The sequence below is a fragment of the Trachurus japonicus genome, chromosome 3, assembly GCF_045865225.1.
Source record: "Trachurus japonicus isolate A0001 chromosome 3, Traja_1.0".
Taxonomy (NCBI): domain Eukaryota; kingdom Metazoa; phylum Chordata; class Actinopteri; order Carangiformes; family Carangidae; genus Trachurus; species Trachurus japonicus.
Genome location: NC_140909.1, coordinates 23240736 through 23263832, shown reverse-complemented (window position 1 = coordinate 23263832; position 23097 = coordinate 23240736). Strand labels below are relative to the sequence as shown.

General features: G+C 41.3%; 1 protein-coding gene across 4 annotated transcripts in view; it reads right to left on the bottom strand.

Annotated features, from left to right (window-relative positions):
• The window catches only part of phkb (phosphorylase kinase, beta), a 119020-nt gene that overhangs the window by 60847 nt on the left and 35076 nt on the right, over positions 1-23097 (bottom strand). For all 4 annotated transcript variants that reach the window (XM_085767361.1, XM_085767369.1, XM_085767342.1 and 1 more), the window contains 5 exons: positions 21137-21334; positions 16488-16545; positions 15757-15834; positions 12912-13070; positions 12161-12255 (listed from right to left, as the gene is read on the bottom strand). In XM_085767361.1, coding sequence (XP_085623487.1) covers positions 12161-12255; positions 12912-13070; positions 15757-15834; positions 16488-16545; positions 21137-21334 — 588 coding nt within the window. The remainder of the gene's footprint in view (positions 1-12160; positions 12256-12911; positions 13071-15756; positions 15835-16487; positions 16546-21136; positions 21335-23097) is intronic.

Here is a 23097-nt window from a genome sequence, read left to right as displayed (position 1 = left end):
CAAGCTATTATTCTGCACTTCCAAGAAAGTGTTACCAAGTTCTACACAAAATAGATTAGATGTTACGCTTTATAATAGAACAAAGTAGGTTTGATAATATACACGTCTTTTTTTTCAGATTTGTCAAAATGCAAGTTGCAATTTAAAGTTAAAACCATAAAGGGGTTGTGACCATTAGAGAGTAGGGAGAGATGCCATTATCTGTTTCTGTTCCAAAAATGATCTGTATTCACATCTGCATTGGATCGAAACAGGAAGTGGGCATGGTATCCACTGAAAGTTGATTTGTTTATTTTTATTTTTCACAACAATTATTGTTTCTACATAAAACCAGCCATAATCAAATTACAAAGGAAGATTAGATTAAATGAAGTTATATTGATTCTGGCAATGCAGTGGTCTTAAAAACATCACACTGATATACAATTGCCATATAAATAATTATATACAGAAATATATCTTCTACACTCTCAAACTCATACCTTTCATCTGTTTCCACTCTCTCCCAATATTATGCATTGCAAGGGTTATTTATTAACTATTAATTAATGCCTCCTCCGCCAATGCGGGACATTGATAGATGAGACACTGGACTGGACTCAGATGGACTATGCTCACATACCAAGACAAACTCTTTTTCTAACTGAGCATCTTGGACTCAAGATTGTATTTCATTTGTACCAGGGCGGTTCTTTGTTCACCCATATCTGGAAGTTTATTTGTCAGCAGGATTATACAAAAAGTAATGAACTGATTTGCACCACAGTTGGTGGAGGGAGGGGGCATGAAGCAGGGAGGTAAAAGTTTGGGGCAGATCCAGATCATTTCCTATTTCTCTGACTTTTTTTCCTATGAAATCTGGTGCATGGTCCGATGGACTGTGGTGGTGCATCAGCTGCAAGACAGAGAGAGCAAGAGGGAGAGAGATCAATAGTGCTGTGTTGCGCCGATTGGCCCAGTGGAGCAGGTCGTGTGTCCCACTGCGGTTCCCTGTGGCCATCATCTCCCTCACGCCTGCCTCCTAAGCAAACTGTTCTCAGCCCCATGAGGCAACAGTCAGAAGAAACAGTGCAGCAGAGTGAGTTCACAACCACAGCTGCAGGGGAGTTTTAAAGGAGCAGTAGAGTTGATTTATCAAAATAAAGTTGCATTGCTACTGTTTGTTTCACCAGAAATTCTAATAAACTCTAATTAAAGTTGTCCGAGTGTGTAAACAGCTTTGACCTGCAGATTTTTTTTCACTATACAAAGATCCAATAAAGGAAGAGTGACCACTTAAAGGTACATTGTGTAGGAATTACTCACATCTAGTGTTGCGGTTGTATATCGCAAGCAACTCAATTAGGGATGCACATTTTGAATTTTTTTCTGACCGATAACCGACGCTTGTTAACCGATTATTAACCGTTAACCGATAAGATTAAGATGCTTGCGGCGCACGGGAAAAAAAAAAAATTATCGCTCCTTTTTTTTGCAGTTAAATACACACGTGCGCTGCGACAGAGCAGCGCCACATCCACTGAGCTCTGTCTCAGCTGATCGCGCTCATATGGAGGTTAGATCGTCCGATGTAGAACTGTTTTTATACAAAGTGCAGCCAAACACCAGGCTGAAGGAGCAGCAGAGCTCCTGACAGCTCCTCTGTGAAGCTGCAGGAGAGCTGCAGGTGAACCGGCTGGAGAGCAGTGACGTCCTCGTCCCCTTTTTTTTTTTTTTTTTTCCTCAGCGCCGTAGTTACAGGTGATTCACATCTATGTCCGTGTAGGTTACATTTATTGTCTGATCTTCCTTCATGGGGGCTGCTGCACATACTGTCAGTCCTCCTGTGTAACTTTTTGCTGCGAAATATGACTGAAGGCACGTGAACTCTGCACGTGTTGACACGCCCCCATGAGTTGACGACATAGGAGCTACTGTAATAATAATAAAAAAAATAACCGATAGTATTAATCGGTCAAAGTTCTTTTTATCGGTTAACGGTTGAACGGTTAATCATGTGCATCCCTAAACTCAATCGTATTTTTCATGCTGCATTCACGTGAAATTGGGCAGACGGCAGACGGTCGACAGCCGCTGCACGTAACGGCATAAACAAGCCTCTATGTCAAAAATGGTCCGTCAGCACAAGACAAAACGATACACGTGACGTGACCCACGTTTTACCGGCTTTCTCTCGACTTCTGTGACTAAAATGACATCTGGTTTGTTACCGACAGCCGTCTGTCCGACTGCACCTGAATGCAGCATCAGTGTAACGCTCCATTCCTCCTCACTGCGTTACCGCGGTGACTTTTCACAGACGCCACCTCAACCTGAGCCGACAGCTCCGGTGTCTCCGGTGAGTTTCCGTGGTTTCCTACCATCACGCTGCCACTGAACGTAAAAACAAGGTGACAAGACATGTCAGCCACCACCGAGCTTACCCGCTCAATGTATATATGACGGCTTTTGAACGAAATAATCGATTTTTGTGAATAGATAACAGGAGAAGTTACACAATGTACCTTTAAATTAGAATATGCCTGGTATTGTATACTGCTGCTGTCCAGTTTGAAATCTAATGACAGACACTCATCTTCTTTTATCCCTAATTTACTCCATGCTTCTTGCAAAGTGTGACACAGCTGTAGCCTTTCTGATGGGAAAGTATCACCAGATTGTTGGACAAGTACAAGTCAAAAGTCCCGGGCTGCATCTTTGCTCCCACTCCTTCCCTGATGTATTCTGTGTGACATTGGCCTTGGTGGAGCTCCACGCTCTGCTGAACACATTTTCTGTTCGCTTTTGGTGAATTAACATTAGTGAAATATCTGATGAGCTCAAAGTCATTCCCTCGCTACTTATCATGCGCAACTTTACAAAGCAGTGACGATGATGCAGTAAATGCTTTGAATTCCTCAGATATGGCAATGCAGTGTTCTGAAGTGAAGGCACGCAGCAGGTGACTGAGCACTTACTACACACAAGACGGCCGAGAACTGACTTGTATTTGCAAAGAATGATTGGTGAGCATCTTTGTTTCTGACAAACATTAATATTGAATACAGAATGAAATGAGGTCCTTTCTCTCTTACTTCCTCCAAATCCCTTTATCTTTCTGTCTCACTCTCTCTTTCTCCCCTCTCTGTGACCCCTCTAACTTCCCTCATTTCCTATTTTTTCTTATTGTTTCCAGGCCGCCTCCAAGGACGTGTGTTTGTTCTCCAAGCTGCACTATCCAATCGGGGGCCTCTCTTGACCCGCGCCTTATCTCTGATTGATGACTGACAGCTCCCGCAGAGTGGACCACATTGCAACTTTTCCATTAACCTTGTTTTCAAATTGTGCCAGACATGTGTGTGCCCGTGTGTATAAATATACAGTATTCGAGAGAAATCAGAAGCTAGAGGTTCCTATGCTGCAGTTTGGATGGTATGTTGCTTTACTTTTGATACAGACAAGTGCTATGCTCACATGCTACGGTGCTGTTTGATTTTTGTCAATACAACAGCCCCCACACACCCACAGACAGATGGATAAAAAGATGAGGAGAGCGAGGAATGTCAAACAAAGCGAATGTGACACTGTGACCATGCATGAATAGCTCGGTAGATAAAGGTAGAAAATTAAAACCAAGTGTGTGACATAGCAACATAACCATCTTATTCATTTTCACAGCCATTCATGACTTCTCAGATGCCCCAGTCGCTTCGCCTGCTGCGTACTGTTGCATGTTTGTCTGTGGGATGTCATGCCACGCTCCCTAGGGTGCGTTTGATCTCACTCACCCTCACAGCCCTGGGAGCGCCTTTTCTCTAATGCAGAAAAACCCAGCACAGTCCACGACTCCACTTTGGTAGCTGCTAAATATGAAGAAAGCTGCACTCATCCATAGACTGGAGCTTAAAAAATAATCCATTTGTGACTATTATTAGAGCACAGAGAAGCCAGCAGCACTGTAGTAATGCTGTTTTGCTGATTTTGCACCATTTTTCATACATATTTAAGTTGTGTAGCTTTATGTTACAGCTTCATATTATATTTAACAGGCTTGAAGTTCATTATGGAAGTAAAAGGGTCCTGTACATCAAGACCCGCTACGCATTAAAGATGCATAAACAGTCCCATTCACCAACTAAATCACAACTTCTAACCCTCCAAATGCTACTTATTCATGGCAACCCACATTGCCTTCCAGCTGAGATGTACACATGATGCAAATTTAATACACCTTGCCTTACCTATTTGCAGTATGGGGATACGTGCTGTATAATCAAATTGAATTTAGACTGCCCATGCAAAATTGATGCCCTGTTGTGCACATTATGAAATACATACAACTCAGGCATGTGCAAAACTATAAAGTGTTGCCATGTCAGCTGCATTGCAGGTTTTGGAATAAAACACCTGAATAACTTAAAACAAACAAACAAAAAAACAATGAATAACATCATAATTCAAGTAAATAAAGGTGGTGATTTGTATTCACAAACATCTTTTTGCTGCCATTGACACTAGATGCCAAATGGTGCGGTATAACATCATGCTGTTTTAAAGTGCCTAAATTGGATCTGTCAGTATAGGGTCTTAGATTTTGGTGGACATGATTAAAATAATGCTTTAACCACTTAAACAGATATGTAGATGTTATGCAAGGGGGTGCAACTTTGCCAGCTTCTTTGCACCACATTTCTTTCTGAATCCTTTTACTGAATGTCAGAGCTGATGTCAAATAACCCTGAGGTAACCTTATATAAGCTTATATGTGGAACCAAATGCTACAATATTGCAGGCTATTCATGGCTTTAATATTGTGCAGCATCTCATTCTCCCCAACTGTGGAATGAATTGATGCGGGGACTTTAAGTGACAGCATAACATTTGGAAAGAATGTATGAATAATACACACGGCACGTAAACGCACAGCTGACCTTACATAGAGATGTGCCCACAACATGTACACTCTGAGATAGCGATACACAGGGTTTTGCATTTATGACACATTCTTTTTTTTGTGATGCACAAAATGGGAAGCAAATTATACGCAGAAGAAGAAAGGGAAGCGTACAAATCAAGCCTTAACTGCATGTGAAAGCTCAGCACGCCCATGTGCCTTTCCTGCCTGCAGACCAAACAGTGGACGTCAATGATGCAGAGGCAACAAGACAGCCCAACACACAACACACACACAAACTTGCTTTACAATATTTGTAGGAACCTCTCTTGAAATAATGCGTTAAATAAACCGTTGACGCTTACCCGAGATGCCCAACCAAATGTTTAATGTAAAACATATAAATAAAATAAAATAAAATGCTCAAACATCCATTTAAATTTCTGTTTCCACATAACAGCCATCCCCAACACACACACACTTTACCCTCATACATATTATTACTTTTTTCTTGGGCCCGACCGATTTATCGGCGAGCCGATTAAATCGGCCGATTAGCCTATAGCCCGTTTGAGAATAATCGGTAATCGGCCAAAACTCGCCGATTGTCGCCGATATTTTCAGAAATAAAATGCAGGGAATAAGACTTGGTTTTACTTTGAAAATGTTCCCCCATTTAAAAAGATCCCCAACATTAGGCTATTTATCCTGTAGAGGGCGCATCCAACTGCATCCACTATCCACTAACCACCTCACAGCACAGCAGAGTGACTGATCTGCAGCAGGACCATAGACTGTAAAAAGAATGGTCCGTGACGTCACCCATTGGTTTTGGTGAGTCTGTTTTGTGCCGCTACTACGGGGGTTTGAACCGCGCCATGTTGGATTTGACTTTCCATATTTGGAGCGGTGCGGCCGTTAGCCGGCCAAGAACCCGCCCACTGGCCTCGAAGCAGCGGTCTCCGGACCTGTCACTCAACGTTTCCGCACCCTAATTGGCCAGAATTTTAAACCTAATAATAGTAAAACGGTAGAGTTAAAAAAAAATTCACCCCCCTCAGAGTGTGTGCGGGGGTAGAAACTATCGGTTGAGACCAAAAAACGTAATGGTACCAGGCTTTTAACATGTTTATTGAGGACGTAAAGTCGGCTATTTTAACATGGGGGTCTATGGAGAGTTGCTCCCTTCCGGTACCAGCCCCCAGAGGAAGCCGGGGGGGATTGCAGTTTTTTGAACGCGGAAGTGAGCTTCACTTCTCAGACCGACAACTGCCCCCTTGAGCAGGACACGCTCCGCATAGTCACTCACTCACACACACATCACACAGCTTATGAACAACTTGATTAACTGTCAACTGTCTCAAAACCAGTGTTGCTGCTGGCTTTCCTTTTCTTTTCTTTTTTTTGCCTGCGGTCGGGTGAATTAAGTAATTAATGCTCGTGACTCCGGCCGTGTTGGGTCCGAGATTCAACAAGCCAGTCGGGTTTTACCGTTACCGGCAGTAACAGAAACGTCTGGAACAACATTGGGAAAAGTCGCTTTTGAAAAAAAAAAAGAGAGAGAGAGAGACCGCCATGCCGTGTAAAAAAAAACAACAACAAAAAAGTGTAATGTGTCATGACTTCCTGTATCTGGCCCTTCAAATTAAAAGCCCTATAGCCTTTCACAGTTCAGTCATATTGATTTTGACTTAAAGGGACAACAAGGAGTTTTGGAAAAGCGAAGCGTTCTTTTCACACTAGCCTCGTAAACCAGCCTCTCGCGGAAATGCATTTCATTTCATTTCTCGGGAGAGTCTGGCCTCATCCCCATTCTAAGCGTTTGGACTGAAACCCTCAGAAGGCCGAGCCAATCAGCGTCGCCCGCTGTGATTGACACAGCACGTTGGCCAATCAGGGACCAACTGGTGCAAAGCCCCGTCACTACACCAACTTGCTGATTGGTTGAATGGGGTTGTCTGTCAACGCTACTACCAAAGATATTAAACCGTCTTTGCTACTACTTCCGCCCAGCTCCCGCCCACCCCAAATGCTTGCAGGGGGGATGAGGCCAGACTCTCCCTCGGAATGAAATGAAATGCACTTCTGCGAGAGGCTGGTTTACGAGGCTATTTTCACACTACATTTATGAGCCTCCGCGCGCACCGTAAAATTCTTTGACCGGCGCAAGACAGACTCAGGTTTTCATTCATCAATAATTAAAGTCAGAGGTTCAAAGACGATCACATACCGTCGTAGTTCCGACCATAAACGGCCATTCGGCGGCGTTATTCTCATGACTCGCCACGAAACCGAAAGTAAAGAAAGCATCTCCGCCACCACTAATAATAACAAATTAACGATAACGAGATAAAACGATATATTTATCAAAAATGGGCCCATTAACAAGTGTGGGTAGCGTAGATTCATCCACATTAACGTGAGACTTTTTTATAACCAAATAGAAACTCCTCGTTGTCCCTTTAATTTTGACAAGACAGGGCTCCAAATGTTGCTGTTTTTTCCTGCAATCAATTGACCAATGAAATTTTGGCAGCCCTAATTTATATATAATATAATATATGTAGATATATTACTTAAATTAATACAATTTTAAAACTTTATAAAAATAATAATAATCGGCCGATTAATCGGTTATCAGATTTTTTTCCCCCTAAAAATCGGCATTGCACCGTTACACTAGCATCATCATATATGAGTCAATTAACTGTCTCTTTCCTTGTCAGATGCATGTCACCTATCTTAGTATGAACTAGAGATGGGGATTGGAGTCGAACCACATACATGGTGACTTGAGACCTGATTTTCGACTTGTCCACAAAAGACTTGAGATTAGGTAGGTAGGGCCTTGTTGCAGCTGTGTGTTTCGGCCTGTGGAGCCCACTGTGGCTCTGTGTGACCTCCGGCAAACAAAAACGCTGTTGACCTGTGTTGGATTTTAAGGGTTAATGGGCACCAAGCAATCTTTTCTCCCTTCTCTGTGTGCCGCCCATCCTTTGGCGCCTCATATAATTGCTTATGTGACTCCAGCCAACCAGTTACGGTTACCCTAACCTCGATGCTCTAGTGGGTGGGCTGGATTCATCATCCCTTCCCCACTTATACACTGTCCACCGATGAAACTGCACACATCGAGTTACCATTCACATTTTGAATCAGTAACAAGTTCTCAGCTCTTGAATGACCTCATTAACACACTGAGCAGAGCCAAGAATCTGAGCAGAGCAGAAATCTGTTTCTAATAAGCATGAAACAATAGCACCTCACCTCTGTGACAGCAAACCACTGGGCTTTTCTTTTTTTTCAGATATAAAGTCGAAGTAAACACATTCAATTAAAGATTTATTTATTTGGACCGCATGTGGCTGAAAACATCAAACTAGATGTGATAGGCTTTGTTGATGGGCTGCATGCGGTGCGGCGCCTGCTTCTATCAGAGACCGGGCTCACAGCGAGCTGTCACGCTGCCTCAAAATCCAGTTTCTACAAAGTGTCATTGTGATAAAAATTCAGATAATCTTGACAAAATATGCAGCCTACCTGAGGGGAGTCAGGCTTTGCTCACACCGCACACTAGTTTAGAAGCTGAATTCATAAAAGCAGTGCTGGCAGCACAATCAAGCTGCATGTATTCATCCTGTTTTCCTACAGAGTAACGTCATAGTACAAGTAAGCTGATGCTGATGCTGTTATTCTATTAACAATGGGATGATTTAAAATGCTCTCTGTTAAATCCCAATTAAAGACCTTAACAACTTGTACTTCTAAAAATGCACAGATCATACAAATACTGAATAGTTAATCTGCCCTTTTAGCAAACCTGGGGTATATCTAAGCCAATACCTCTTGAGCTGCTGCAGGGTGAGCAGAAAAAAGTGGAGAGTGTCTTGATTAATCTGATCAAATTAAGATTTAATTTAAATACAGCTGTAATCATAAATTTGGTCACCCCTGGGTAAACTTAAGTACAAAAAAAGCAGGTATCAAACGACCATAACCCTTCCTCAGGTGTTTACTCTGTTAATTAGAAAATAGAAAAATGAAATTAAACAGTAACTGTTTCATTTGTGACCTTCCTACATGTATACCACTCAGGACTTCATTGACTCATTAGGCCTCAATTTACTTACTGAGGCTGTGTTATGAAGGTCAAGAATTGTCATTAGCAACTGTCAGATGATGGCATTTCTAGAGTGTGATAAATGAAGTGGAAGTATGACAAGCATGATAAGATCTGGAAGAGTGGGAAAACTGTCAGATAAAACTGCATGTGTGTCAAGGAGAAAGGCGAACCGCCATATTACATCAGACATTCAGCTGACTCAGGAGTGGTGATGCACTATTCCACTATACATAATTGATAGACAAACAGGGTTTAAATAAAACAGTCATCAAAGAGAATTATCCTGCTAAATTCAACATCTGAGCCTGCAAAGCAGCATCTGGATCACCAGAGTCATTTTGGACATTTGTGTTGTGGACAGCTGCAATATTAATTGTACAGTAGTTTCATGGCTGCAACGGCCAATGGTGCATTTGGAGAGAAGGATGGAAGAGGGAGGAATGAACTGAATACCTAAATATTAGAAAAATTAAATGTCATGCCATCTGTCAAGAAAGTGACAATTGAAAAGAGATTGATATTCACAACAGAATAAGGGTCCAAAGAAGGCCTTAAAATCTGTCATGATGTACACACACTGAAGCATTTGGGATGGCCCTCACAATCCCCTGAACTGAACATCACTGAAAACTTCTAGGGACTACAGCAGAATATCTCCAAAGCTGCACAGAGATGTGGGTGAAAATTCTCTTAATGCAGAATGGGAAGCTTTGTGATCTGTCAAAGGCAGGGTCACTACAGACTTGAAGCGTTAAGTTCATTAAATAAATAGTAATGCTACATTAACATTTTGAATATCAGTTTGCTGCAGGGGTTCTTGGTTCATTTTATTTAAAATCAACAAAATATCTAATTTGACCTGGGGGGCTCAGACTTTTGTTGGAACTATGAGTGTGTGAAAACCAGCAAGACAGCTGAGAAGCTGATACAGTTTGCTAAAAGTACAGATTCAATTTTATCTAAAATTACAGTAATTAATAGATGGTCAAAATACATAAAGTAATCCATAATGATTGAATGTATTAGCTAAGAATAATGGATTAACAGTTAGCTAAAAATAAAGGCAGAAATACATAAGATAGCAATATTGAATGGGTTAAACGGTTGGATATATTGAAACAGGTCAGGGTAACAGATAGTCACTTAAAATAGCTAAAATGAATGTATGCATGAAATACAATATGTTAACTATATATACAGTATAAGTATATGCAGAATGAAGGTAAACAGTCAAACCTAAATACTACCATTGTATTAAAAAAATCCACTTTATTCTCATTTTTATTCAAATCATATCCAATTGTAATTAAATGAGAATAAACATATTTTAATATTTTAAAGAAGGGCTTCTTATGACAGCAATATTGCACTAGAGACAACAGAGCAAACCGGTGGTTAAAGGAATGGTGGTGAAAAAGTGGTATGAAAATGCAATAATTACACTTTTCATGTAATGCTCATCTTCCTGTTCTTCCTACCCACTAAGTATTTCTAGCTGACATACTGTGTCTGGATTTTTCTCAGTTTTTCACCGTCTTATTTCTGTTGTTGATTTTTCTCCCAGCAACCAATTTGATTCAGTCTGACATTCATCATATGTCTTCTGACCTATCCTCTCTTGTGCACCTTGTTCTATCTTATCTGCTCAGCTATAAAAAACCAAAACAGAATTCAACATTGAGTACAGAGCAGAATGGGATGTATCAATCCACACTGCACACTCAAGAGAATAGAACCATTCAGCTGTGGTATATATATCTCCACCCTTCATCTGCGTGATCCTCAGAGCTGCCTGGTGTCTCTAATATGGATTAAACCTAAGAAATCATCACCATTCATTCAGAGAGGCTGTTAGTGGGGGAAATGAACTGGGTGTAATCCTCATCTGCGATGCTGGCCTTTAGCAAGGTAAAAAAGGAACCTTTGCTCTGAATTCTGAATCAAATCTTAGCACACATGAGTAACACGACAAAGTGAGCAGGACTGAGGAGTAGGGATTTATTAAATTAGATATGGGAATGGACCTATAGGTGGAGTTCGTAGTGGGAAAGTGTAGGAGTCTGGGAGGGATCCTGGTTGTGCAATACAGGCATTACTACGTACAAGCGGCAAAGCCTCACTTAGCCTGCAGCAACTGTACATCAGCTGCTTAAGTTTGCCTCTTCACATTTGTCACGAAACGGGGATACTGTTGCTGAAGTAGTTCAACATCAAGTTTCTCAACATCAAGTTCCTCCTACACGTTTCTGATTATTTCTGAAATTGTTCATAATCAACAGTGGGGAAGTTGAGGTGCGACTCACTCATCTTCTCTATATTCAGTGACACACATTGAAAAAGTAATTTCTGATGCCCATGGCAAAAAAGTCTCTACTAGAGAGAAAGACACTGTATGTAGTGAATTATGTACACCAGGCTCACATTCGGTGATAAAACAAAGTAAAGCAGGAGTTCCCTTGATGTAACTCTGTTCCCACTGTTGCTCTATTTAACAAAGTAAATGAAAGAAACGGAACACAGTCACAATGAGGAATAAAGTTAAAGCATGATCCCGGTCACATACAGTACAGTAAATCCATCAGGTGTTGCAGGGGTGCTATTCGGATCATACAGTGTATAATTATCTAGGGTGTGACTCATGTTCACCCTTCACATCAAGTCTGACTCCAGAGGTACTGAGTTGCCGTTATACCAAATGATACAGTATGCTGTATTTGAAATCTGTATTGCACAGCTGGCAGAGAGAGAGCTAGGTGATGGAAAGACAGAAGACGTTTGGTTGACTTGTTATTATCCTTAAGAGTTGAAATAAAAACAAAATCACAAAAATCACTAATTACAAACACAGAACTTGTTTTTTTTCCTTTGTGAGTGGGCAGTCCACATATAGCCCACTCTCTGGCTCTACAGCAGAAAGTAATTACTGCTACTTGACTTTTAAAATAAAACATTGGCCAGCAGATATTTAACTGCATGTACTGTGTGTTATTACTTCAGGCCAAAAGCACTTAAATGCTCTGCTCGGTTACATTTACAAGGGTGAACACAAGTTTACGAAAAGCACTGTAACAGTGTTATATTGAGGATGTTCATGGTACATGTGAGTATTCAAGAAAAAAATAAATAAATAAATAGGAGTCAGTCCCAGCCACACTGAAGCTTACCAGATTGGAGTATCGCATGCTGACGTTGCGTTGGTCCTGGCGGGGAACGTAGCGGTGAACAGGATCAATATCTTTGGGGCTAATCAGCTCATCCGCTGGAATATGAACACACACAGATATAAGAATCACAAGACACTAGAATTACCACCTTCGTTAACAAGCGTGGATATGGTCACCGTGACCAAAGTGTTTTTGCAAATTGACCTGAAATTCCACCACTACTTTTTTTTTTTTAATTAATTGGTTATAAACAAAAACGTGTTTTGTGAGGTTGCAATGACCTTGACTACCAAAACCTGATCATTTCATCCTTCAGTCCCAATGAATACTGATTTGGAGAAATTCTCGAGAAATTCTTGAGGTATGGAATGGGATAAGAATGGGACAACAATAGAACTAGACAAAAATGTAAATCTTTGGCTATAATAAAGGCACAAAAAGGACAGACCAAAAGAGTCATTGTCCTACACAAATGTAGACATGCACATACAATGGCTGGGTTAAGAAGTGCATCCTTTTATTCAACTCAGTGAAAGATTTAAAATTATTAAATGATCATGAATGACAAAATGCTTGACTTCTTGACTATTCAGAAGATAATACGTGATGATATTTCTCATCACATATGACCTTATGGTCCTACTAGTTTTGCACAGTGAATTTACAGGCTGCTATCACAATAAGAGAATAAATGTGTGGGATTGGAGCTCTATACCACAGCGCCTACACACAAACACACACAGAGGCTTACCGAGCAGCTTGGCAATGTTGTACAGGGCCTGACCCCACAAGAAGACCTTCCCATCACGTCCGGAGTTGCTAGGGAAACGCTTCTGGCTTCCATGCTTGTTCTGCTCCGCCTCCACAAAGTCAGCTGGTACATAGTAGTATTTGGGAATCACAGCATGGCCTGCCATGAGAGAATAGGTCTGTGAGCACTGAGAGAGTGTGTGTTTGCATGTGTGCATGTGTGTGTAGAGAATATTGTGTTTAGTGTGTTTAGGCAAGAAAAACTGCACCTCATCCCAGTGGCTATTAAAGTACATTAAAGTAGTAACATTAGTTGTGTTTCCATCCACCTTTTTTTATTCGCATTTTCAAAAATTGCGAATAAATACTTGAATGGAAACGCCAGAAATTCGAAAAAAGGCAGTAAATTCACATAAAAATGTATACGCTTGGAGGGGGTGGATTTGTCAGCGTATCGATTAAAGGAAATGCGAGTTTTTGTGATGGAAACAGATTATGCGAATTGAGGCAGAGTTTGAGGTTGAAGTGCTGCTGGACTTCTAGCCTGATGCATCAGCCGCTTATTTCATTACATTTCATATAGCGTCTGAACACCAGCCATAGGGATTCGTTTGCTTCCGGGAGGCGGTTGCTTACATTTGCTTCAACTAATCGCTGCTGCTTGGTGGTCACGTGTGCTATACACCGGTTAAGCTCATAGGTTAATCTTGAGCGCTTGAGTTCAACGTCATCGCCTTCACTTACCCGTCTGTTCGCTGATTGGTCCGTCCGCTCTGGCGGACGGAGCAAACCGAAACGCATTGCTAGTGTCCTGACTACATTGTTGAGGCAAATGAAATTTGCCGGAACCAATAGGCGGCGCTAGCCTGGCTAGCTGGACTTCACCCAGCGACGTTCAAACAAATGGAGAACGACGCCCCGGTCTCCCAGCTCTCGTCTCTGCGGCACCGCAACACAAACACGCTCCGTAACCCGTAATGTTTTGTTTATGACGGTTAAGACTACACAATCACACGCCGTAACATGTAACGTTATCCACCGCTCCATTTATTGATTTTTCACCGGCTTCGTATGTAATCAGATGCACATGGGCGAGAGGAGCATAACCAAAACAGCGGAAAAGCGAGCGGACTTGCACAGTTTCCGACTGTCTTTCTGTGTAAATATCTCATGTTACAACATGAAAACCTGCGGCTTATATTCAAGTGCGGCCTATATATGTATTTTCTTTTAAAATTTAGCTGGTGCGGCTTATACAGGTGCGTCTATAGTCTGGAAAGTACGTAAATTGTCCATGATGTTGAGTGTCAGCTGTTGGATACATTCACGCTCTCTTATGACGTAATCTCACGGCGCACTCCTCCTCTCCCAATAATCACAAAACAATAATGAATGGAAACGGTCATAAATTCGCATTTGCTTTTTGCGCATTTTCACAAAATCTGCTTTTAAAATTCGATACGACTTGGATGGAAACCCAACTAATGTCACACAGTAAATCAGTGTTTGTGTGTAATTTATCAACCGATTTTCTACCTCTAAAGAACATTTTCAAATGTCAACATATTAACACTCACATCATTCAACCACTCTCTTCAATATATGGATTGACCACTTTTCATATGTTTTACAAACATAACATAGAATGTGCAATCACAACTGAAATGGCCAATTGAAACCAACTTGAATCACCTATATTATATTTAGCTGGCCTGCTGATGAACAAAGTATTTCATGGCGTTGCATATATTTAAGAAAGAAGAGAAGGCTCCACTCTAGTAGCACGTACATCTTCTTGTTTTGTAAACATAACCACAACTGAAGCTCTTACTAAGACTGGTAAGTTAACAGCTGTTTATGCTATCTGTTCATGTAATCCCAGACTAATCTAATGATGTTGAGATCTGGGTTCTGTGGGGGCCGAACCACCTAAGGATCAAATGACCAGCTATTAGAAGATTGTTCTTTTATATCTGTAGCTGTATGTTAAGAAATACTAAGTTGATTGCTCAGCGTGGCAACCGTCGCCACATTTGTGTGGCATTTGAAAGTGACACATGTGTGATTGGTTGAGGTGAAAGGATGACACAGTGTGAGCCTCTGAATGCAGGAAAATAGCTTGTATTACTTAAAAGAATGCGACAGCTATACTTTGTTGGCCATCCACCAGAGTACAGCAGCCTGTCTCCCTGAGCAGCATGCTGCATCTATATCATCTTGACAATGGGAGATGGTGACTCCTGGGTGGTCAGGAGCACCTGCAGCGTAACAGACAATAGCAGCTTCTGACAGCGGCAAATGCATTTGTGGGTTCCGACTTTTAATGGGCATTAATAATGAAGAGGAAAAGAGTACACTTGTGTTATCCTTTTAAAACCCAGGCAATTAACTTCAGGAGTTTTGTTAATTCCTACATAACTAGTAAAAGGCTCTGTGAAGACATTTGCGGCGGCTTCAGTCAGCTCTGTCTCACATCATTATTCTCTCTGCACTCCAATTATTCCTGTTATATTATGAATAGACCAAAAAGAAACTCAAAGCTCCTGACATCCCCTATCATTTGACTGCCTCCCTTAACAGCGGTGGGGGCAGGTGAACGTGGAAGCTGAGGGCCGGGCGCACTGCTCATGCGGGAGAGCTGAATTCACTCACTGTAACGCCTCTGTGAGTCTCTGTCACAGCATGCGGTGTATGAATATGGATGACTTGATTTAATAACAGGAAGTTTTTCATTGTCACAGAGGGAGAGGGAAGCTTCAAAACCAATCACATTGATATGCCAAATGAGATAGAGTTGTATCATGTGTGTGTAATTCATCACTCTGTGTCTTTGTGTGATTACTCACCCTCATAAGACTGAAAGATGATGGGTTCAAGAAGTTCCTGGTATTCTTTGACCTGAGCTTTATTTCCTCTGAAAACCCCTGAAAACACAGACACAAATTATTCAACTAAAATCAAACCATTTCAATTACATGTAGTAATTTCTTCCAGTGTTAATGTAGATATATTGTTTATTGCAGCTCTTATCAGAGCACTATTCAGAACTTCACAAAGTAAAGACAATTCTTTTTAGTACATCTGTCTGAGAAAGGTAATGTTAATGCAATAGCCATGCTGACATGAGGACAGGCTAGGTGTGATTTGGCTGTAGATTTGCAGTGTGTCGAACCTTTCTGTCGTTGCATTCTCTGTGATTTGTATAGCTGATACAAAAGATAGTTGTTGAGCATTTAATCTTAAAGTTGTGCGTTGTAAGTCCTGTTTACTCTTTTTGTATTGGATTTTGATTTGTCTGGCTAAGTTAAATAAACGTTGTAAGTCCTGAGTTTAAATTGTCATGAGGGTGAATGACGCTTGGATTCAGAATCATTTTGAAGAATATGTCTTATCATTCCCTGAGGGTTCACACACAGATTTCACACATCACATCTATTTAAAAGGTGTCTCTAAGTCATCTAAAACCTGGCAAATATCAGAGTGTAATGTCCTGTCAAATGCTACAAGTCTGACTTCTATCTTTCCAGTGACCCACTTGAGGCATTCTAACAGCAGCTGCAGATAGAACAAGGCTTACCGTCAATCATCATGTAGATGAAAAATATAGGAAACTCGCACTCGATGCCATCAAAAAGCTGGAGAGAGAGAGAGAGAGAGAGAGAGAGAGAGAGAGAGAGGAGGAATTATTGCTTTTCCATTTCAAGAAAGAGGGGAGAGAGGCACAGGGACTTTAAAGAAGCGGATGGCTGAACTTTAGTAGCACTGAATATGGAACAGCATGACACAGGGAAACGATATGGAAGACATGACATTGTGAATGAAAACTGACAGAAAAGAGATGGCACTTCTCCTGTCAAGGTCACTTTATGAAAAATTCTCAGTTATTGCTGTTTGTGTTGAGGCGGACAACTGAAGGTCTCAGGTGTTTGCGACACAGTGACAAACATGTGACGTGTACTGAGAGGAAAGTCTGATCAGTGGACAAGTACAAGGATTGTAGGTCAGTGACAGCGGGTCTGCACCTCCACCATGTTAACAAGAGCTCTGCATAATGCATAAGACTTGATGTGGCATACAGAGAGAGGATTTGAAATAAATGTAGAAAACCTATACCTCTACACAGGGTCCATGTCGTGGTGAAGTCCAGCAATCTCGTACTTCATTTATTTACTTATTTCTATCATGGCTCTATTAACTTACACCTTACATTGTTATAGTCTAATGTTTATGTCTTAAAACTGTTTTTTATTGTCTCAACTGTTTCTATTCTCTCGTTTTGTGCCTCAGGGAGTGTTACCTGAATTCTTGTCTCGACTCTCGACAATATAATGACAATAAAGCTACTCCTCCTACCACTACTGCTACTACTACTACTACTACTACTACTACTACTACTACTACTACTACTGCTACAACTGCTACTACTAACTTTAACAGTTCTGGTGACTGACAGCAGGCTATGTGACAGTGCTGCACCTGATATATTGAGCATCTCATTATGAAAGAAGTAGTCTCGCTCGCCAGACCCTCCTCCAGAGAAGAAGGGGATTACATCATTCATAGAGAAGACTCCTACTACAGGTATGTTTAGTTCCACTGATCTCTGACATGGTCACCAAATGTTCTAAAAAAAAATAGAAGCTACACATTGTTTATACAGATTGGGAGACTCAAGTCCATTTTCGTTCACACCACAAATTAATTGTCTCCAGTTGTTAAATCCACATTACAGTTCAATGTCAGCTTTTGTGTGATTCACACCAAATATTTAAAAATGCAGGGACACCAGCTTCAAAGCTCTTTGCCACAATCATTTGAAATCTCCTGGAGGGATGGACAACCTTTCTTACCCATCTTGACTTGAGGTTTTCTCCTATCATTATTCAGTTTTTTTCCCCATTAAACCTGTCCTTCATAAAAACAAGCTATGGCTTCATATCCGACTGGCTGACTGGCTGACTGACTGAGTTTGTGTGACTGACTGTGTCTGTCTTCAGTCAACTCAACACAGATGAATAAGATGCACCATGTGGCAGCTGGAGAGCATCTTGCAAAACAAACACTTGAATTGACATGAACATCATTGCTTGTTGGATTATTTTCTGAGTTTTACTCAACCAGAAATCCTATTATAGTTTGCACACTATGCTTGTGTAGTAAGTGTGACTCACTCACACTCTCTCTCACACACACACACACACACCCTTTATTTGGTTACAAGTCACATGTAACGAGGACAGTCAAGTGAATCCCAGCCTTATTAATTCCAATAATTCAATCTCATTTTGCTGCTGCTCGCCTATAGAGGATGAAAACAGACACATAACTGCAACGTTAGCACCTCTGTCCTTTTCTTAGACAACAAGTCCCGGCCATCTTTGTCCCTCATTTTCTACACTAATCTCCACACTAATGGAAGATAACAGAGATTACATCCTAAAGCAATAACCAATGGCTGGTACGGCACGCACGCACACACACACACACACACACACACACACACACACACACACACACACACACTATCACTGGGCAGAAAGTACTAGCATAGGCCCTGATGTGCCTCTTTAAATGGTTAATATCTGCACCATGTGAATACTGTATGCAGGTATGCATGGTTTCAAACTGTGTGTTCCAGCAGAGATAAGGAGCAACGGCAGCTATCAGATGGTGACGGAGGGATGATAGAAAAGAAGAATGAAAGAAAGGAGAGTGCATAAAGAGATAGAGGTGCAGAGGAGGAGACATATTTAGAAGGAGGGGAGAGAAAAATGGAGAGTTGAGGCAGTCACCCAATGAGGCCTGTGCTTCTTGGCCCGTTGAGGCTGTAAACAGGCAGGGTTCCCGGGTGTTTTGTGCTTGAGCAGCTCGACTGATTGGTAAAACTGTCTATCACACAGGCTGCTGCTCTCTGTCAATGGTAAACAGACAGGGAGCACAGGCGTCGGCCCGTGCTGTGAATCCTCTCTAAACACCAACAACAACTGTCTTCTGTGGGGGAGACCTGGTTTACCTGTATCTTCTCTCTTTCCAGATGGAGCTCAGCTCACACTGTGTCAGACAGACCACTGGCATTTCACAGCCTTGTGCACTGCCTTCCTCTCTCAAAGGAGTTCAAATATTCATTATTACGTTTCTTTTTATTGACCAGGTCTTCCTCTCTAAAACTTGAAGTGCAATATCATTAGTGAGAAACCGTAGGCATGGGGTAATATCTACTGCACTGTAAAAAGAATGACCCCTAGCACATTTTCCTCTTACTGTATGTAACTGAATTTTTGCTGATCAAATATGTTAGTGTTGGTAGATGGACAGCAAATGGCAACCACCAGTGTTTTACACAATAAATGCTGGTACAACCAAGGAACTGACACAACATTGGTTGCTAATTATTAACCTCAGGGCCTTTATATCACATTAGCTGTTAGGATTAAAGAAAGCTAATTTCAAAGTATCCCAAGTGGTTTGGAGTCAACACCACCACAACTGCCCGAATGTCATTTCATTTTTTATTTTTTGTTTTCACCACCAGAATGTCAGCTCCACCTTTATCATTTCTAACATTTGTAGAGACAAAGGAGCAACCAAAAGCAATCTAATATTTAAAATAATATCTTAAAAATGCATTATTTATTTGGTGGAGGTGAACTAGAAGGAAATGTTACCTACTGGAAGTTTTTCAAAAGTACAAAAATACAGAATTTCTTATCATAGGTTTATTTATTCTACAAATACTATGCAAGTTAAACCATAATTGTTGATTGATGGCCTCTTTACAAGCTATGAATAGGTTGAACAGGTTTGTTTCAAAGCACCTGGTAAATGTATTATTTGCCGCCAAATCCTGATGTCAACACCTGGCTTTTTAGTTGCTGGGATACAGGTAAGGGGCCTCAGAGCCTCTGTTTATTTTAAGTAGCTAAATTAAATAAACTAGAATGAGAAACTGAAACTGTCTCCTTGTCCACAATACCTACTATTCTCTTTTGAATAACACATGAAACATTTAAAGTCTTGACTTATAACACATACAAATATTTCCACATCTATAACAAAGCTTTTACTGAATTGTAATTCAAACAGAAAATACTTAGTTCTAATGCCAATAATAAATTCTATTATAAGATACAAACGCTTAATAAAAGTATTAAGACCTCATCACAGCATGCACTTGTCCACAATGCTGTAGATTTAACATTGAGGTGTAAATGACCCCTCAGTGAGTAGGAGTGATGAGAACTCATGGATTAAAGGTGAAACATCCAGTAGACCAGACAGCAAGTTCCACTGCCTCTATCTTTGTGCCTGTAGATCTCTGCTGATCCCTCCATCGCCTCCCTGAGCTCATTAATTCTAGGAGGTTAGTTCTGCAGCTAATGCAATGATTTGTTTAGCATTAAGGGTCCAGCCTCTGATTCACTCGCTCGCTCACTGAGCTCATTCTGAAGTGAATGCGCTGTCATTTCGCCAGGATCACAGGGGATTCAGAAAAGGACAATGAATGCACGGCCATTCGCATACATATATATGCAAGCACACACACGGACTGACAGGGACTCTCTCTCACACACACACACACACACACACACACACACACACACACACACACAAACAGACTAAGATTCAGGGTGAAATACCTGGGAGGATTAAAACACTTGAAATGGGAGAGGCTAAGCCACAGGCAGATCTCTTAGCATTATCATAAAAGGATAATACCTTTTCAAGCTTATGCCTGGGCCAGGCTTATTCAAAAAAAAACTTTTCAAATGTCACACTCAAGCACTTTTAAGTGGAACTTTTTTTTTTCTTTTAGCTTTTATGTATTTGCTTTTCCCTGTGCGTGGTTTCCTGAAATAAACTCCAGGTACACTTTTAAACTTTGTGTCGTTCTATTAATCTAAACTCACTTTGGAGTCTAAACTGCAAACAATGCAACCACTGGGGAGACAAATCTGTTTTCTAAGATCACTGCTGTTTTGCTGTCTGTTTGTTTTGATGTGTCCTAGACCTGAAAATCAGCTTATGTTACAGTAGGCCGCAGTATTGTAATCACCTGTTTGCTATGACCTCTGTTACATTCTCTGTGAAGGGAAGAGGAATTGCTTCATTTTGTCTCTTGTGTGGTTCCCCAAGGAAACATTTGTAGAGACAAAAATATTAAAGCAAAGAGAAAAGCAAAGATGAGCAGAAGGAAGTGCATTCCTCAGGTGTCCCATCAGCACCCACCTTCATTTCAGCAGGTTTGTAGTAGCGCCGGTTCTTGTCTTCATTCGTGGTGCGGTAGCCGTCACGGAGGAAGCGCTTGAAGCCGTATTTGCCTCTGAGCTTGCGAACTATCTTGTCCAGTGTCTGACTGTACAGAGCATCGTCGTCCACAGCAAAGGCAGGATAGCTGATGGTTGGGAGCAAGGCTGCATCTGTGTTCTGCACAGAAAACATTTTTAACTGACATTAACATTGGCACATTTCAACGTGAAAACAAATTTAAATTAATCACAGACATTTTATATCAACCCATTTAATCCCATCGGTCACAAAAGGGGCCGTAAAAACTATTTCCAGTTGAAAGGCCCTAAATATGTTACTAAATGGAGTATCAACATATTTCCAAAAAATACTTAAGCAAGAAACCCTCCTGATCACATATGTGCAGTTTCATATGTTTAGTGTAAATTGTTACAGAGCTGATTACTTCCTGGTAGCACCATCCAGAAGATGGCTGCATCAAAGCCTCGACAAAGAGGGTCAGTAAAGAAGGTTGACATAAGACAAAGATTTTGGGGACACATCATCTTTAAAGGGATAGTTCAACATTTTGGCAAATTGGCCCATTGCCATAATCGCTATAGTCATAGCAGTAGGTTCATTACCTTTAATTGTAGGTGTAAGCTATTTTCAGTACGGCGGAGCGCAGCAGCTGGCTGCTCAGAGCTACGCTATGGAGGCTAACGGAATTTCTTGGTTTCCCTCATTAAACTCATCAAATACAAAATCCCAAAACTCCACAGCGCTTTTGTAGACAAGTTGTGAGCTGCACAACCACCACGCTATGAGATAATGACGGAACGATACGAAACGGAGCCGTTTTCGAGGTAAATTCATACAAAACCGCTGATGCGCGTTGCGTTCAGGGACAGTTTTTCAGCAAGCAGTCTCCGTATTTACCCTGTATTTACCTCGAAAACGGCTCCGTTTCGTATCGTTCCGTCATTATCTCATAGTGTGGTGGTTGTGCAGGTCACAACTTGTCTACAAAAGCGCTGTGGAGTTTTGGGATGTTGAATTTGATGAGTTTAATGAGGGAAACCAAGAAATTCCGTTAGCTTCCATAGCGTAGCTCTGAGCAGCCTGCTGAAGGGCTAAAGTGGCTAAAGGTAACGAACCTACTGCTATGACTATAGCGATTATGGCAATGGGCCAATTTGCCAAAATGTTGAACTATCCCTTTAAGTGTCTAGTATTGACATATGCATCTACAATCACTCAACTGTGTTTAGTGCGGTCACAGAATGAGTAAAATTGTCGATGGCAACAATAGTGACTGGTGGGATAACCCAGTGGGGGTCATCCCTATGTTCCCACAGCCCTATGTTCCCTCAGCCCTATGTTCCCTCATTTCTAACTTTTGTTGTCACTGAAAATTAGGCCCTATGTTCCCTCAGCCTTTCAGTCCCACCATTGGTTGGGTTTAGGCAATGAAGAAAGGAGTTGGTTAAGTTTAGTAAAAAGACCAGGTAGAGGCTAGACAGGCCAGATAGATAGAGTCCAGATAGGTAGAGAGAGTCCAGAGGGAACATAGGGCTGAGGGAACATAGGGCTGTGGGAACATAGGCACGCTCCCACACAGTGTAAGTAGCTAATTTTCTACTCTGTTCTTTTTGCTTTTTATTTAACTTTGAATCAAATGCAGTATATGCTGGACCTTACAGGCCCTAAAGCATCTCAGTTAGCCTATCTCTCAAAGTGAAAAAGATTCTGGCCTCAGTGACTGTAATCACGATGGGTCAGATATGGACTATAAGGGTGAGACCGGCCAATTTGCCAGCCAGGCTGTTAAATGAAAGTTAGGCAAAATGATTATGAAAGACACAATGTTATCAGGGATGATAACTTCCCTCTCACCACTACCCCACTTCCACCCACTGTTGGTGAAGAGGAAAATCCCTCTACCCACCTGTACCCACCAG